This window comes from Podarcis gaigeae, assembly GCF_964106915.1.
Source record: "Podarcis gaigeae genome assembly, chromosome: 2".
Taxonomy (NCBI): Eukaryota; Metazoa; Chordata; class Lepidosauria; order Squamata; family Lacertidae; genus Podarcis; species Podarcis gaigeae.
In genome coordinates this window covers 79,565,923-79,583,423 of record NC_139679.1, presented here as the reverse complement: position 1 = coordinate 79,583,423, position 17,501 = coordinate 79,565,923, and the positions used below count along the sequence as shown (strand labels likewise).

The following is a 17,501-nucleotide window of genomic DNA, read 5'->3' as shown; positions in this document are numbered from 1 at the left end:
CATAAATCATATTTTAAGGGAAGATTACCAACTAATCTTAGGTGCTGGGTAATAAGAGTTGGAGTCCCTTCAGGCCAGTTTTAGAAAGTAAATAATAATTAAACAAAATCTCAGACAAGTTGTGGAGTATGGCAGAATTTTAAAAGTCAAGAGCTTGTCTTGCCTCCTCATTTTTCTTACAAAACAACAGTTTATCATCATGCAAGAGGCAGGGTGCTCAGGGTGAAGACATGCAAAATTAGGGTTGGCAGATCCCCCAGGCCTGACCTGAAGTCTCCAAGTTTGCCTGGCTGGCCCCAGGTGGCAGAGGGAGGGTTTGAATTTCCAGGTGGGCGAGAGCCCTTATTTAAAAAAGTTAACAAGCTGATTGTGTGAGGAGCTTGCAAATTTCAGCCTGGTGGGAGCTGACTGCAAATTATTGCATAGAACTCTAGTCTAGGCAGAGGTTGGGGGGGCGGCATTATTATTTTTAATGCTAAACAAGCACACAAAATAAATCACTGCTGTGGTACACCCACAGTTGTGAGTCCCAAGATTATGATTATGTATCCCCACCTGTTGCCATTGGCTGCAGCCTACCTGTGACATCACGAACGTACATGGCAGCTGAGTGGACATAAAGGTGGGTCTTTTCCTCTTCTCCAACAGAACACAGTGTGCAACAGCTGTGACATTCAGCGTTGCCTTGTTTTCTTCCACTTGTAGGAGGAGAATTGGCAGATGGATGGATGTGATCATCTGGTTGTGAGATGCTATGGAGTGATAATAAGGCAAGGTCATTTGTTGAGCAGAACTACAGCTTGAAGACAGCCAATACCCACAGCTGGAAAATGGCTGATGTCTAGTGATGGACTTAACGGAAGCTGGCAGGTGTTGGTGGGTGGAAAGTGATAAAGATCATATTCAGAAGCCAGTGGCTGGAGCTGGCTGGGGTTCATGGGTATAAGCTGCTTGGATTTCACCTTTGGAAGCTAGTCAACAGAAGCTGGTGGATATTTGTGAGTTGAAGCCAGGGCATGAATGTGAACTGGTGGAGAGTGAAAAATGTATGAACAATTTTTGCTGGTGTTTTTCATGGATGTAAGCTGGCATATGCTTGTGTGTATGAATGGCCCCTATAAAAATGGGAGGTTTCAGTTGCGGTCAGGAGAAATGATGTGTGTATGTGTATGAATGGTGGATATTCATGAACAGATGAAACCCATGGAAGATGGCGGGCTGAAGTCAGCAGAAGAAGTTGCCAGGTAGAAGTCACTCGAGGTGTCTGGATGCTTTCAGGTGGTAGCCATCCCTTTCACTTGTCTCTCTGGTCCCCCACCCTTTTCAGGGATATCTGAAGCCAGTGAAGCTTTCTTGAGACTATAGATGAGAGCAATGATGTCATAGGGTGGTCTGAAGCTGGCAAGGCTTTCTCAAGAGCTCCCTGCTCCACCCCCTGTGAAAGAAAGAAGGGAACTACAGAGCTTAAATGCCACCCAGCGTATATGCCTAAAGAAATGTGTGTGTATGTGTGTGTGTGTGATACACACACACATCTACCTGTAGTGCCTACTCTTTTTCTACAAAGACAGATAACAGAAGGTCAAACACCTGAGATTATGGTGTGCCCCCCCCCGTATCCATACACATGAAGGCTGAGCTGTAAATATTTTTAATGATAAACCCATAAACCAGGCAACTAGCAGCCTTTAAGCCAAATCTGGTCTCATGGGCAACTAAATGGCCCACTTCTCTTTCCTGACCTTTAAGTACAGGGAAAAGAGTCTTTAAGCCAAACAAAGCTTCTTTGCAGCTGGCTTCAACTGAGTGAAGAAATATTCTCCTTTACAGATGACAATATTCTGTTTGAGGGACTTTCAAAGCACAGTCCTCTATTGGGAGGGCTGTCTGACCCAAGTTTGGCCATGAACAGTTTGCTGGTCAGTTTTCTCCACTATGCTAAAATGTAAATTATAGTAATTATTTGCACCTTTGCCTTTCTTCACATTAGTTAGCATATTCAAATTTTATGCAAATCTCTTGCTTTTTTGTAATTAGTTTTCTCATTTTGGACAATACATAAGGGACAACTCTATGGGAGACTGCCACATGGGCTACATATTTCTTGCAGGGTGTATCTTCCACCTGGCTCAGAAATCTAGTTAATCTAGTTTAAGAATACAGTTGTGTTAACAAAGGGGATGGAGAAAAGACTTGAGTCCTTTTCTTTCTAGTTGGCCAAGTACCTTCTTCTAGTTTGGATGATACCATGACCTCCAGCAGCAAGAAATGTAACAATCTCATCCCATTCCAACACAAACCAAGGCATTCTATGAAGCTGCCTGAAAGTAACTTATGTTGGTCAACCTAGTCTAGTTTCATCCACTCTGATTGGCAGCAGTGAATGCAGCAGGTTTTATCAACTCTGCAGAATCAGATGAACATTTGGAAGTGCTGCTACTCTGATTCCTATGTCAATGGCTCTCAGCTACTCATAGGTCTTACACTTCCTGGCTAAGCAAAAGGGGCAGCTCAGCATATTATTAGATTTTCTGTTTTATTTAAAGATGGCTAAGGCATGGTGCATCTTTGCTTACATCTGCACAATAATCAGTATGGGGAATAAGATATGATGGTGTAGTGGTTAAGAGCGGTAGTCTCGTAATCTGGGGAACCGGGTTCACGTCTCCGCTCCTCCACATGCAGCTGCTGGGTGACCTTGGGCCAGTCACACTTCTTTGAAGTCTCTCAGCCCCACTCACCTCACAGAGTGTTTGTTGTGGGGGAGGAAGGGAAAGGAGAATGTTAGCCGCTTTGAGACTCCTGAAGGGGAGTGAAAGGCGGGATATCAAATCCAAACTCTTCTTCTTCTTCTTCTTCTTCTTCTTCTTCTTCTTCTTCTTCTTCCTCAGTGAAGGATATAGACTAGATGGCCTTGGGGCTCATTCTAGCTCTTTGGTTACAATTCCACTAGCTCCCAAAGCTTATATAGCCTAAATTGAGTAATGTACTTTAAGAAGTATAAAGAAAATTTGATGCTGATGAGAAAGTATATAGGGCCAAGGATGAGAAACAAAGAATTTCATCTTACTAAAACCTTTTGTTGTCTTTTAGGGAGCAAACAAAATATATTCCACAAGTACTGGGAATTATTTTTTTTTTTTGCTTGCTGAACCCAATATAGAAGAAAACAAAAGAATAACTCACTTAGGAGGCTGGCATTGTGCATTTGTAAAGGCAACTGCTTTCAAACAGATAATGAAGAAGAAGGCTTGGCTTATGTGGTGAGTTCTTTATAAACTCATTTCCTTCCTGGAGTTCAGGAATTATTCTACTTTGGCCATTGCTGCAAGACTGGAAGAAGCTTCAGTGGGAAGACGCCAGCATTTATTTTCTTTCTTTTTTTAAGAAATAAGGTAAGGTGTGCAATTCAACCATCTTTTAGTTTATAGTTCTATGAGAAAACTTGGCATTGCTTAAGTTTCTTATTAAATCACACAGGATACTCTGCTGCATAGCATTTGTTGCTACTTCTATTTGGCAGTTGGAAACTCTCTTTTCATTTTCCACTAGATTTCATTTCAAGTTCTCTCCTTGGATAGATTCACACACACAAATTACTGTTGTTTTTTTGTGAGCTATCAGTATTCCAGGAGAAAACCACTGCAGTGGTATATTGGGCGTAGCCAGGATTTTTGTTAGGGTGGGCAGAACTGATGTGATTGGTCACTTAGTTAAGTATTTCTATTGTTTTACTTGATCTAGGGGGGCAGCTTCCCCCTGCCCCCCCCCAGCTATGCCCATAAGTGGAATGGAGTGTAAGATTAGTTCACTGTTATGGCTACATAGCTCAACGAGGTGGCATGGCCCTATGACCAGACTGGGGCCACAATGGGAGACCAAGGGTTAAAGCCCACTAATGCCTGTGCCCGGGTATTAATTTGGGCTGGGTCCCTGTGGTAGCTATTTTTGAAAGAAAATTCATATGCTTAAGGACATGATTAACATATTGCCAAGTTTGACCCTTACTGGGCTTTACTAAGCTTGTAACTCCTGTTCTCACCAATATAAAATTAAGCTCTGGAGTAAATGTGGTGATGCCCACTTTTAGAGATAAAGAGTAAAAGTGAATTGCCCACTTTTAGAGATAAAAGCCGGTTATTTCCTTAAATATGTGGCTTTCAGCACATTTAAAGCATTTCATTTCAGAAGTGTGTGCTGTAAACTTGTTTTCTTCAACTTAAATCTCTGCCTAATATATGTAATAATAAAACCTGTGGCTCAGGAAACATGACCTATATTTTTCACAATGATAGAGATGAACTTTAAAAGACCCTTCTGTACCAGAGTAGATAACTTTCATTACACCTTCAGTATGTACGCTCCCCCAACAACTTTTAAAAGGATGAAAATAATACTCTATCAGGCTGGGGAAAGCTGTCCTAAACATAATGGTCAAAAACTGATGTTTCTGTTGGATCTTCCTCTTTTACCCTGATCCAACTCATTGGGCTTAAAAATGTATTTATATATGTGACTATTCTGTTGAAAGATGCTTAGAGACAATTTACATTATTGAGCTGGCAGGGTGATAATGTAAGCTGAATTATATTCCCCAAATTCTGCTTGTTGTGAAGTAATTATGTCATTATTTCAACAGTACCATGCACTGTCTCTCTCTCTCTGTCTTACTCTCTCTCACACGCAGTTCCACATTTACTCTGCCAAAATTAGACTTGTTGCATTTTGTGTGACATCTATAAGAAACAACCACTATATACAAATGCCCCCATCCAGCTAAGGAGATAGATCCATGCATATAAGCAGGCTTAAGCATGCATATATGTTAGTGGATCAGGAACCATAGATGTAATTCCAATGCATATCAGAACAAAAATTTAGCAAACACCATCTATCTGCACTACAGTGCTTTCAATGGGTTGGCAATCTTCATTCTGGCACAACTAGTCAAGCACTTTTTTTTTTTTTTTAAGCACAACAAGATGGATCATGGTGTGCTGGTAATGTAAAGTGCCATTTGTTAATAAAAAGGAAGGATGGGCACAAGAGAAATGGCATAGAACTCCAGGCTGGTTTTGCATATTCTTGTGAACACTTGATAATTCAGCACTTCAGCTCAGCGTGTTGACTTCATTGAAAAGCTGTGCATTTAAAGTACGATCAATCAGGTGCTATGGAATTTCTATCTATACTTGATCTGTGATGCATCCATTCATACCTGAAAATCACTATGGTGCTGCTGCAGTCATATGGTGAGCACGCATGTGTGAGTCGGCCCTCAGAGACAGAACAGAGAAAGATGAGGAGAAAGGGAAATAGGGTAATTTGGAGAGAAGTAGATAAATACAAACAACCACTTTAACCTCCATCTCCATCTAATGCATGGTAAAACTTAAATCCTCATCACATGACATTATGATACAGAAAGATACCCTGCAGTGAGTCTTTCTTCATAGTTTGGCATGTTCAGGAAACTAGTTCAATAAGTCATTACAGTGGTAGTACCTCAGGTTACACGTCAGGTTACAGACTCCGCTAACCCAGAAATAGTGCTTCAGATTAAGAACTTTGCTTCAGGATGAGAACAGAAATCATGCTCCGGCGGCACGGCGACAGCAGGAGGCTCCATTAGCTAAAGTGGTGCTTCAGGTTAAGAACAGTTTCAGGTTAAGAACGGACCTCCGGAATGAATTAAGTACTTAACCCGAGATACCACTGTATATGCATATTGTAGGAAGTTTCAACCCTATATAAAACCAGCTTCTTCTAAACATGAAGTATCTTTTTTAAAGTAATTTTTTTGGCAAATGGCCACAAATGAGAACACTGAAGTTTCTGACTGCTCAGCAACTGATCTGAATAAAATGAGGAATCTGAACAGTGCAGAGAAATCATCCCAGCACTTCTGAACAGATGGAAAGGCAAGAACCAGTGGCTGGTACACCAGACACTGATCATCTTCTATCCTCTGTTACCTTGATATTTCAATGGAAAATCAAGTTCCTGAACCAAAACCACTGACCAGATGAGTTGCTATTCCAATATTCTCTCCCCCCCCCCCATATTTAGCCATGAACTCTGGGCAACACCATTTTCTAAAATAATGGGTTAAACAAGAGAGAGTCGACGTAGTGCCCTCCAGATGTTGCTGAACTACAACTCCCATCAGCCCCAGCCAGCATAATCAATGGTCAGGGATGATGGGAACTGTAGTCCATGAAGATCTGGAATACTTGGGGTAACCCTGAACATTATACAAAAGCAGCATGAGTCTCTTTTACATCTCGTTGCCACTTTTCCATATCATTTGAGGATGCTGAATGCCATATACTGTATAGGAGCAATTTGTGCAGCATATTTCAAAGAAATTCTAGAATATCTATTGGTAGAATCCAGTGGGCAAAGTTTTGCATTCTTTTTTTGCTGTAAAAGACAGAGTCACAAATTGCATTGTTCATATTCTTGTCCCACAGCTGCGATCATGAGCAGAGTAAAGATCTCCTCCAATGCTGGGATACTGGTCATGCTACTGTTATTAAGCACAGCTCAACTCAAGCCCTGCCCTCCCTGTTTGTGTGAGCAGCAGGAAGACCTAAGGGGTTGGATATTAAACTGCAGTTCTATGGGGCTGAAGGAAATGCCTCCCCTGTCATCAGAATTATGTCACTCTTGCCATACCATCAACATTCTTCATCTGCAAAACAACAGTTTGACGACGGTTCCTCTTGGTGCACTGGACAACTTAATTTACCTGAAAGAAGTTGATTTCTCCAACAACCCTTGGCACTGTGACTGCTCTATTTTATATTTCAAGCAGTGGCTGGAAGACTTCAGTATCGCTTCTCTTGCCAACCTTCAATGTGCATCTCCGGCTTCTGTCAAATCGAGAGCCTTGAGTCAGCTGACTGGGAATGAACTGGAAGGATGTAGGAAGCCTCAACCAATCAAATGCCTTGATTTCTTTTGGAGAGACTTTGTTCTTATTTTTGTGGCAATTATTGTCTTAATTTTAGCAACATGCATTCTACAATACTCAAAAAAATTAACTTCCCAAGCTGCCAGGAAGCTACATCCTTTTGAAGTCCCACTGCTGCAGATTCATGACCTGGAAAAACAGAAATCAAAATGAGCTGTTGCAGTGACTAATAGCTCTTCAGTAAGATTACCAAAGTCATCTGTTGAAAAGGTTGTGTTTGTTCAGGCTCCAAGCGCATACAGAGCCATGACTAAATGTCCCTTAGGCTAAAGAAATAGCACCAGTTATATTCTGTTTGTACTTGCTGATTACATAAGAACTTGTACAATGTACGTAGTTACTTTACGTTTTCCCAAATGGCAATACCCACACCCTACCCTTGATGCTTCTGTGAGCCACTGGGGTGAAACCAAGGATAACCAAATTCTGTTAGCTGTGTAAATAATTATGTAGTAATTATTACGATTATTACATGTGCGAATACCATAGCATGGGGTAATGGAAATGTGCTCTCATGCACCATGGCTTCTACTGCTGTGGCACTCAACCGTATAAACATTCCCAAAGATAATTAATATTATCACTGCTATGCAAACAGAGCTATGTATATGAAAAAATAGAGTTTAAGTTAATCTCAAACTAAATTAGGTACTAGGCCAAAGAATTTAGAACCTTAAACTCACGCTCTTGCCTAAAAGGGATCTGGATTAGAGAGCTCAGTTTACTGTTATATCTCTTTTATGTTGCATAATTTATTAATCTCCTATAGCAAACTATTTTAGAGCCCAACCAAAAGCCTGCTGTGATATCAAATGATTATTTGGGATAGAATTTATGGTGTGTATTAATGTATCATATACCCCATGAATATATTCTGAATAGAGAGCACCAGTTCTAAAAGTATTTGTCTTTTAAGCACATCTGTCTTCAGGAAATTGATTGACTGAATTTCATGGCTTTGTCACTGGAACTTTAGTACTCTTTACTGATGAGTCTTCATCCACTGCATACTGTTGCTAACCACTAAGCCCAATAGTGACTTTGCTTGCAATAATGTTAGTTATGAGTTTACAGTTGTAACGGTCTGTACACCCCCTCCCTCAAGACACCATGCTGGCTTTATATTGCACCAGGATGCCTTTTGTTATTTAAGAGGACAGAAATCCTCAAAAACGAGCAAGGTGTTTGTTGGTTTAAATAAAGCATACTGGTAGCTCACACTCGGCAAGTTCTGTGGCATGTTTCCACAGCTATTCTTTTTCCAGTTTCATTACTTAAACACACACACACACACAGAGAGAGAGAGAGAGAGAGAGAGAGAGAGAGAGGGATTGCTGAGTTCTCACTTAATGCCCGATATATTTCACAGCAAGGATGGGGAACCTTCCAGATGTTGCTGGATTACAACTCCCATCACCCCTGACCATTGGCCATGCTGGCTGGAGCTGGCTGGAGTTGGAGTCCTAACAACATCTGGAGGGCCACAGGTTCCCCTCCTCTGGTTTCAGAGGATGCTATGGCAGTGACCCATATTATTTCACAACAGCTCTTATGAGGATGGCATAATACCTGAATTTAAGAAAAGGGTATTGGGTGAAGAAGTGAGTGGCTGCTCCATGAGTAGGAACTCTGTCCACCATTTCTGGAGTAGGAACTCTCTCTTATCAACAGCAGGAGTGCTTCCAGATTGGGTCTTTTAATACTACCTAGTCATTGCTCTTCCATGGTAAGCTACATGTGGAATTGAAAATGGCTATGGCCACCAAAATGTGGAAAGTAAATGTATGTGCATCATGCAAGGTTCTGTCCATGCTAGTAGGCATCATATAGGGAGGGTCAATGTGCCTGAACACACCATTTTGGTGAAATGTTTATTTTAAATTTTGTACTGAAATACCGTTTTTTTTAAAGTGCTATTGTGTTTTAAAGTGCTATAATGTTTTTAAGGCAGACAGAACAGAAAGCCAAAAATCTAAAAATGAAAATTTAAAATGTCACCACTGCTGATTATTGGGTGATCATCAGATTTTATTCTAGCAGTTGTCAGCTGAAATCCATTTCAGGAAGTTAAAAAAAAGGCAGAGGCAGGGACAAACAAAAGTCTGGAAACCTTGATATCTGTTTGCAGCGTGGATGAAATACTGAACCTACATCTGTGCCAATTTCTGTAATAATTAGGGACTCTCGAAAAATCTTTAATTTAATTCTGGATTGCCAGAAGTGGCTTAGTCATGCTGGCTATATGACCCGGAAGCTGTATGCCGGCTCCCTCAGCCAGTAAAGCGAGATGAGCGCAGAAACCCAGAGTCATCCACGACTGGACCTAACGGTCAGGGGTCCCTTTACCTTTACAACTCTTTAAACAACTGACAGCACAGTCATACACATGTCAACTGAGAAGTAAGTCCTACTAAGGTCCTGCATTTATTGCCAAATAATTGAGTATAGAATCGTATCCTTTGGAGCCTAGCTGCATTTGGATAAACACACAGTTCCTAAAATATATATAATTGGTTGGCATCCATCTGTCTTGTGAGACAATGGAGGAGTGCACCTTTGGGGGTGAAGTCAAACTATTGGAAGGTTACAGCACCTGCTGTGGCTGTAGAAGCCAATACAGGCATTTTGTTGGAGTGGGGAGTAGATGAAGGTTTTGCTGCTACAGGTGCACCATGGCATTTCTTCTCTCTGTGCTCCTCCCAGCAGTCATTCTTCCTCCTCTGCTGTGGGTACACAACCTGTCTGTCTGTCTCCAGGCACTGTGGTCATCTGCAATGGATTCCCAGGTTAAATTTGCCAGCCTTCGTGTCACGTTTGCAATACAGAGTTGGTCTGCCAAGAGGCCTGGTGCCTGAAGGCAGCTCCCCACAGAGTACATTCTTGGGGATCCTGCCATCTTCCATGGCTGTGATGATACTTCAGACTTCAGAGAGCTCATGTCAACTTAAAATGAACTAGCCCAGGAACGAACGAGAAGACTTCTGTGTTTGGAAGCTGTTGAAAGTCAAGAAATGAATATGGTGTAGAATGGTGAATGTGACAGTATTTCTTTGGAAACAAGTCGTCTTATGAAAGTCTTAGCAGAAGTCATTGTGGAGCAGAAGTCTTTCCAGTAAGCAGAATTCTTCTTATCAGGTGGGAACCACTGTGCCTTTATCTGGGGGAATCCTTCCAGAGCAGGAGCTTACAGGCTCCAAAAGAGGATGGAGGGAGTGTTACCAGCTTATCTTGCCCAGCCACTTCTTTCAGGAGCAGTGGGCCACTTCCCACGCAGCCAATCAACTCCAGCTGCACAGTGCATGCTGTTGATTACAGTCCTTGCTGCCGCAACCTGCAGAAAGGCAATAAATTACTATGGCATGGATCTAAAATAGAACATACAGAAAAAGGCTTCTCCAAGGGATTTGCGAAAAGCCCCTCAAGGAGTCTGCTGACCATCTCTACCTTCTCGTACGCACTGAAGAGTGTGCAGTAAATCCTGCTGTCTAAATCAACATAAATACTCTAAAAAAAACAAAAATAAAAGAATGCAGAGCTGTAAACTGATTGATCTCCTCGTGTGTTTTGGACTTGAGGTAAGTGTCAATATCTCTATGCATCTTTTGTCTCTGCAGTAGCCGCACTGTGCTGTCCATGACATGGTGTCCAAATGAACCCTATGGTATATCCACACATAGCAGAAATAATGAGAGAAAAGCACAAGAAGTTTAGTTAATTTTTTTTAAAGGGACCTGCATTCCCATAGTAGCAAAGAAAAAGTTTGAATATTTTAAGCGTTTTTCCCTTTCTTGATCTTTTTTTCTTTTTCTTTTAAAGACGGTATTGGCAAAGTTCTTCATTGTATACTGTAAGGCATCTTAGTATTTTAAAAGGTTTTGCATTTGGTTGTTAACTAACAAAATTAATGGCCCAGAGTAATATAGAAGGATAACCTGAAATTATTATTCAAATCAAGTACTGTTTCTTTAGCAACCCATTGATTTGGGTAACTGACAGTTTAAACGCTACTGTGTAAAGTACTTTGGTTTCACTTGGATAAAAGTACCTAGGTTTTTTCCAGTGAAAATAAACAAACTGATCTCCTTTATAAAACGAACCAACCACAATCAACATGTTTGGAGCATGCATAAATCATAACACAGGGGGTAATTTAACATTAATGGTTTTAATTTGCTTTAACATTTTCATTCACAATATGGTACATAATTAGATCTTATGAAAGGTTTGTTCTATGCATTTCATGCATCACAAGGTTTTCCTGCTCATTTGCTACAGATAAGCCTTTAGCTGTCTTTGGAGAACACAGCAGGAACTGCTGCTGCATCAAAAAGTGAAAGAACACAAGAAATTAAGGGATGTTCTCAAAAGTGGGGTGGGTGGTGCTCAAAGTTTGTTAGCAGGGTGCTGAGCTCCTCTCTGATACCCTCCTTCCCTAGAACCAGGAACAATCTGTGACTGTTTCTTCATCCTGTTCTGTTTACCATCTATTAACCTGGGTAGGGAAAACCATGCTAGGACCATCACCTGGCCTTAGCAGAATGCTTCTCAAAATTTCTGTTTGTTACCTGCCTCCGGACCCAGAACTCCCCATCAGTTCCATGAGTAAGCATGTGGGTCTATATGTGCAGCTCACTGCCATGTACTAAGACAGGATAGTTTTCCAACATTGTCATTACAAGAACAATAGAACAGGGCAGCTCTGCTTTTGTCTTAAAACCACATGCAGGAAAATACAATTGGGTACAAAGCTGCAATTTATTCTAAGGTAGGCTCTACTGGCCATAGGATCCTCTCCCTAGCTAAATCTTCATGCCTCCCATGTGTCCCTCCTCCAACCCCATAGGGCACCCTTCCATAATTTGAAAAACTAGTCCACAGGGCATTATTGTATGTGAGGCTTTGTTGTATTTAGATCAGTCCCACATGTCCTGCAAACATGGTGTGGGTTTTTCTGTTTATACCCAAGGAAAATCAGTCTTTTGAATTAAACGAAGTTTACTGGACAAAAGTTTAAAACTCTCTCTTCTAAGATGTTAATCTATCTGGTCCAAACACTGCAGTGAAGCTTGCAACCATCAACAAATCTGTAAGCAGGCACATCTATTTAGTGCATGGAGAAGAGGGATGCTAGTTTGAACTGCCATCTTGACTCATTTCCTGCACTCACTGTTCTTCAAAATGTGTAAGATGGTGATGCTTACATATGAAATGTGTGATATATAAAATTATTATGAATTGTCTACAGAAAGCTTCAGGTTCGCCACCTCTGAACAGCAAGCTCCACCAACTCCCTGAAATCTGCTTTCTTCAGACAAGTTTCTCCCACATTTGGAGAAGGACTCTTCTTGTCCCTTCAGAGGTTAGTATTTAGTTATAAAAGAGATACCCCATAAGGAACAGGAAGCAGAGATGTAGTTCAGAGTAAGGAATGTTTTTCCCCTTCCCCTTCTCTCTCCCCCACTCTGGCAGTGGTCTCCTTGGTTATGCCCACCAGAGATAATTCCAAAACGTTCCATAGAGGAAAACATTAAATAAAAAGTTAAACTGATTCTCAATCTGATGTTTCAGCGATGGCCTGGTAAAACAAACAATAAATTATTCCCTACAAAGTAATCTTCCCCTTCCCCATGGATGCCCACATGCTATAAACTTCCTACATGGGAGATGAAACTGCAATTGAAGTGTGCAAAACCTATGTGTAGACTATAATGAGTGGCAGGGGAAAACATGAGAGTATACAATGGCATGCACCCATGTCACTTTGTGATGAATACAGAAGACTATCTATATGCAAGTTTCATGCTGTTTTGACAGGAAAGTGTAGAAAATCTATATCGGCTACTACTGGAGCCTTCCTTTATAGGAAAAGGGAACAATTGATTCAGCTGCAAAAGTATAGAACGGGGGAGAGGCATTATTTCCTGTTGAAGTAAAATCTTTGAAAAAATACTAACATTAGTACACATTCATGAATGTGCTGTGATTTATTTCTTTGCACTGATTCCATGATTTCAACTTTCAGAATGGTCACAAGTCAAGGAATAGGATTACTGATACTTCTGTTCCTTGAAGCCACATCTGCAAACTCCTGTCCGCACCCTTGTACATGCTCTCCACCTGATCACAACCCACTGAAAGTGGACTGTGGCTTCAGAGAGCTGGCAACTCTTCCACTTCTACCCAGTTCAGCCCAAGAACTGTACCTCCAGAACAACAATCTGGAAACAATACCTGCAGGAGCGTTTGATAATCTTCAGGCACTGCGTATCATCAATTTATCTAGCAATCCGTGGCATTGCGACTGTGGAATTATGTACTTGAAGAACTGGTTAGAAGACCAAATGGGGAACACATTGATTAGTGACATTAGATGCTTCACTCCACCTTCACTTCACAAAAAAGTAATATCTGAACTAAGAAGGAGTGAGCTTCCTTCTTGTTCCACACCCCGAAGATTCTGTTCCGATTTCTTGTTTAGCGACGCATTCCTCTTCCTCTTCATTTTTGTGCTCTTTCTCTTCCTGTGGGTTTTGATTACAAAAAGGCCTAAATTTAAAGTAGAGATTTGCAACAACAGCATGGGGATCCCAAACACATTACCTTCAACTTCTTATCAGCTGAAAAGAAGAACAGCAAGAGTCTAGAGTAATTTATCACTGCTAGTGATTACTGCGTGTTAGATTGCCAAGTGAGAAGAAAGGTCAAGCAAATGATTTCTGTTTATCATTAAAACTGAAAAGAATTGTTATTATTGGCTTTTCATTTTAAGGGATGGGAATTCAATTCATCAAGAATGTGCTCACTGCACGAAAACCGTCATACGCAACTTTAAAAGACTTTAGCGTCCTTATTTTAATCATTATGTTTCTGATTTATGATGCCTTCATGCTGCTGGTAAAAGCACATCCTGCAATTAGAGGTGCAACTCGGCTCTGAGATCTGGACCGTTACTACAGTTTTAGGCTAATAGGTCAGTGCATAGGGCTTGCTGGCTCTGGCTGAGCTGTTTCCTGGTTGTGATCATCACCATATTGATAACCCATCAGCCCAAGCCTAGAGGTTGATGTGATAACATTTTATACAAGCCAATGGGGAAACACAGTGTTCACGCTCTGGTAACCCTCTGTTTATGTGACTCCTTGCACGTCAGAGAATTATCAGTAACTGTACACAATGTGTTGTACATGGAGCTGCCCTTGAAGATGGGCCAAAGACTGCAGTTAGTGCATAATACAGGGGGTAGAATTCCAACCAGTGCTACTCAACAGATGCTGCAATGTTGACAGACAGACCCTTCACTCTGGTCATATGCCAATGCTTTCCATGGGAACTTTAGTGGAGGGTGGCCCAGGGCCATTGGGTTCGGCCCCAGATCTTCTGTTCTTCTCACTCCATCCTTTAAAAGAAAACTTAATTTAAACATTTTGCCTACAGGGAGGCTGAGCACCTGGCAAAGCACAGTGCCAATGAGACCCAACTACTCGCGCCTTACTTTGCCCACAGGCACATGCAGTAGTTGGTTGCGATGGAGAAGTAGGGATATGAGGGTGGGGAAGGGACATGTTATATGTTGAAGAAGACTTTTTTTAGCTTTAATATGTCCATAAAAAAACCACTTGTTGAGGATAAGATTGTGGACAAAGTTGAGGGCCCAGTCTACATAACGGTGTATGGGACCCAGAAAATACTGCTGGCACCCAATAGCTAAGTAAGCCATGACAACAAGAGCCAGAGTTCCTCATCCCCCTGAAAACTGGCCTAAATCACCAACCATACATATAAATCACCATATGCAAATTTTATGCAAATTTGTGCCTTAACTCTGACACAGGTGCATGCATGCACAACATATTTTCCTATCTCAAATATACTTTAGCTACACCGAAGTCTATAAACGAAACCCATTAATTTGATTCTTACTCCAACTTAGTTTATCTGAAGAAGTGTGCATGCACACGAAAGCTCATACCAAGAACTAACTTAGTTGGTCTTTAAGGTGCTACTGGAAGGAATTTTTTTTGTTTTGACTATGGCAGACCAACACGGCTACCTATCTGTAACTTAGTTTTTTCTGATACCCATCTCTCACATACATGTGAAAACAGCTAGAAATGTCTTTGTTATGGTACATAAAACAGACAACTATTTAAAGGAGGAGCTAAATGTGACAGATGGAAGGTGAAGAAGGGAGTTTGTATTGCAAGGAATATCAGGGGAGCAGAATAGGACAGTTCACAAACTACAGTGCTCTTGCAGGACAACCCCTAATATAGCCCTCTAAGTCATAATAGTTAATGTGGTAGCATGGTTCATGCACACATTGCTCCACCTAGTAAGAAAAATTCCAGACGGGTTGAAAACTCAAGTTAGTAGCTCTCAGGGATGAGAATTTCCCCCTTTCCCATCCTTTTATCCTTCATGATAGATGAATTACATCTACCTCCCAGGACCCACCACCAGATGTCATATGGGGAACTGCTGGATAAACCATCTTCATAGAATTGTAGAACTGGAAGGGACCCTGAGGATCATCTAGTCCAACTACCAGCAATGCAGGAATATGCAACTATTCCATATGGGCATAGTACCTGTAAACTTGGTGTTATCAGCACCATGCTCTAACCAACTCTGCTATTGGCCCCACACTTTCCCAGTTCTTAAATTCAAATGCTTCCATGGGATGCCTACTCCCTGGGCAGAGGTCTATTATTTAGAATCCCATAGAGCTATCAACAAGCTAAAACAAAGGCTAGCTTTCCCCGTTTCTTTGCTGGTAATAAAGAATCTGAGCAGACATTTTTCCAGTTCAGCAGAAATCACTCATCCAAAGCCCAAGCATGGGTAGGAACGAAAGCGCAAAGCAAAAGAATTACAAAGAACAAAGCATTTTTCTTTCTTGGATTACCTGTGGAGTGAAAAGCATTTTATCAAGGTTAATAAGAACTCGACGTACACTTCAAGCTAAGGAATGTTCATTTGAAAACACCACACTATTTCTCTCTGTGTTTTATTAGTACAAGTGAAAGGGTAAGACAGTTAAAATGGCTGCACACTATAGAACAGGTCTCATTAGTATTCTGTAAGAAAAGTGGCCGATTTTTCTCTCACACACAAGACTTCAGATTATGTTCACATGCCTGGGCTGCTAATGCTTAGCAGCCAATCTTAATGAGAATCTTGCAAAATCAATCAAACCCTATCAAATATCTCATGGATGTCATGGTAAAAACAGAATGACTATAGTATATAACATCTGCATGCTATCAAAGAATGTGTGTTAACTGGATATATTCTTAGCCATTTTAAACATTTGAATGGATTTATCCAAAATCCATTGCATATCTTTTACATTGTATTAATTGGCACCCAAGACCTGGGGCTTGATGCAAGTGTTGTCAAACCAATCCTGGGAACTGTACTTTGTTAGGGGTGCTGGGAATTGTAACTCTGTGAGGAGTAAACATCAGTCTCCATGATGCTTCGGGGAGGGGAGCTATGTGATTTAAATGTATGGTGTGAACACAGCCTAAGTAAAACTAACTGAAACAGGATAATCAGTACAATTACCCATGTGGTGGGACAACATACAACATCCTGAATAACAAAATCCTTGAGAAAACAACCACATTTTAAGATGGCACTGGAATGAGGGGATATGGCTTCAGTCACACCTCTGAGGGGGACGCACTCCAGAAGTGGGACACCGCCATGAGGAAGGCCCTTTACCAGATTGTTGATGGAGGAAGCCTGCAGCAGGTAGAGACACAGTAGAGGCTGCACATAATGTGCAACTCTGAGAAATGTGGCACTAAGACGGGGCTCCTTAGGAGAACTTAAAGCTTGGCGGGCAGGACAGCAGAAACACAAGTTTGCACCTTTTTCATTAAAAAAAATCATTTACATGAAGTAGTTTCTATATAGTGTCTGTTTCAGAGGTGTTGTTTCCAAATATAAAAATCCCTAGGTAACCTATCAAGTATGATTTGAAGAGAAAATCAAAAGGTACTTCCAATTTGGCTATATAGTACTGTACTGTATCAATCTGAAACCATTAACTGTAGCTGTCAATCTCAAATAATGCACATAACATGAACCTTCACACTTGTTTCAGCTGCCCATCCTCTGGTAACCTTTAGGTTCAATTATTGGACCTGCCTCTGAAGACATTTCTCCAGCAAGGGCAGAATTCAGAGGCTAGATTACTAACTGGGACTAGAAGGCTTATAAAAACCAATTCTGGCCTAACTACACTTGCTACTGATTGGTTTCTAGGCTCAGTTCAAACTGCTGGTTTTGACCTATAAATATACAGTAAAGCCTTATGTGGTTCAAGAACTCAATACCTCAAGGGCTACCTCTTGCCACTAGCCCAGAGCCTGCAGTCTTCATCAGAGGCCCTTCTCCTTGTGCCCCATCCAAAGGAAGTGCGGAGGATAGTTAAACAGGAATGGGCTTTTCCATGTGGTGACACCCCATCTGTAGAATGGTCACCCCAGAAAAACATACTTGTACCATTATTGTCTGG

At 41.2% G+C, this 17,501-nt stretch overlaps 2 protein-coding genes and 1 long non-coding RNA gene across 5 annotated transcripts in view; 2 read left to right on the top strand and 1 right to left on the bottom strand.

Moving 5' to 3' along the window:
* LOC310838929 overlaps positions 1 to 6,842 on the bottom strand; it is a 73,842-nt gene extending 67,000 nt beyond the window's left edge. Inside the window, exons 1-2 of the long non-coding RNA XR_014561222.1 lie at positions 6,752 to 6,842; positions 580 to 1,359 (exon numbers count right to left, since the gene is read on the bottom strand). This is a non-coding gene — a long non-coding RNA (uncharacterized lncRNA). The remainder of the gene's footprint in view (positions 1 to 579; positions 1,360 to 6,751) is intronic.
* On the top strand, positions 3,235 to 8,194 carry LOC310838919 (platelet glycoprotein IX-like). 2 transcript variants are annotated; one of them, XM_083726875.1, is made up of 2 exons: positions 3,235 to 3,263; positions 6,474 to 8,194. In XM_083726875.1, the coding sequence occupies exon 2, from the start codon at positions 6,482 to 6,484 to the stop codon at positions 7,127 to 7,129; it is 648 nt and encodes a 215-aa protein (XP_083583001.1). In that variant the 5' UTR covers positions 3,235 to 3,263; positions 6,474 to 6,481; the 3' UTR covers positions 7,130 to 8,194. The 2 variants fall into 2 exon arrangements, with proteins under 2 accessions (XP_083583001.1, XP_083583000.1); XM_083726874.1 differs by lacking the exon at positions 3,235 to 3,263 and adding an exon at positions 3,274 to 3,395.
* A 2,108-nt stretch (positions 8,195 to 10,302) lies between these two features.
* On the top strand, positions 10,303 to 16,922 carry LOC310838925 (platelet glycoprotein IX-like). Of its 2 annotated transcripts, XR_014561218.1 has the most exons (4): positions 10,303 to 10,551; positions 12,222 to 12,335; positions 12,999 to 14,905; positions 15,042 to 16,922. XR_014561218.1 is itself a non-coding variant. In XM_083726886.1 (3 exons), the coding sequence occupies exon 3, from the start codon at positions 13,000 to 13,002 to the stop codon at positions 13,618 to 13,620; it is 621 nt and encodes a 206-aa protein (XP_083583012.1). In that variant the 5' UTR covers positions 10,303 to 10,551; positions 12,222 to 12,335; position 12,999; the 3' UTR covers positions 13,621 to 13,724. The 2 variants fall into 2 exon arrangements, 1 of the variants encoding a protein (XP_083583012.1); XM_083726886.1 differs by lacking the exon at positions 15,042 to 16,922 and having other exon boundaries at positions 12,999 to 13,724.
* Positions 16,923 to 17,501: the final 579 nt, after the last annotated feature.

Coding starts and splice junctions, on each gene's coding strand:
- LOC310838919 (XM_083726875.1), top strand. CDS start 6,482: ATGAGCAGAGTAAAGATCTCCTCCAATGCTGGGATACTGGTCATGCTA.
- LOC310838925 (XM_083726886.1), top strand. CDS start 13,000: ATGGTCACAAGTCAAGGAATAGGATTACTGATACTTCTGTTCCTTGAA.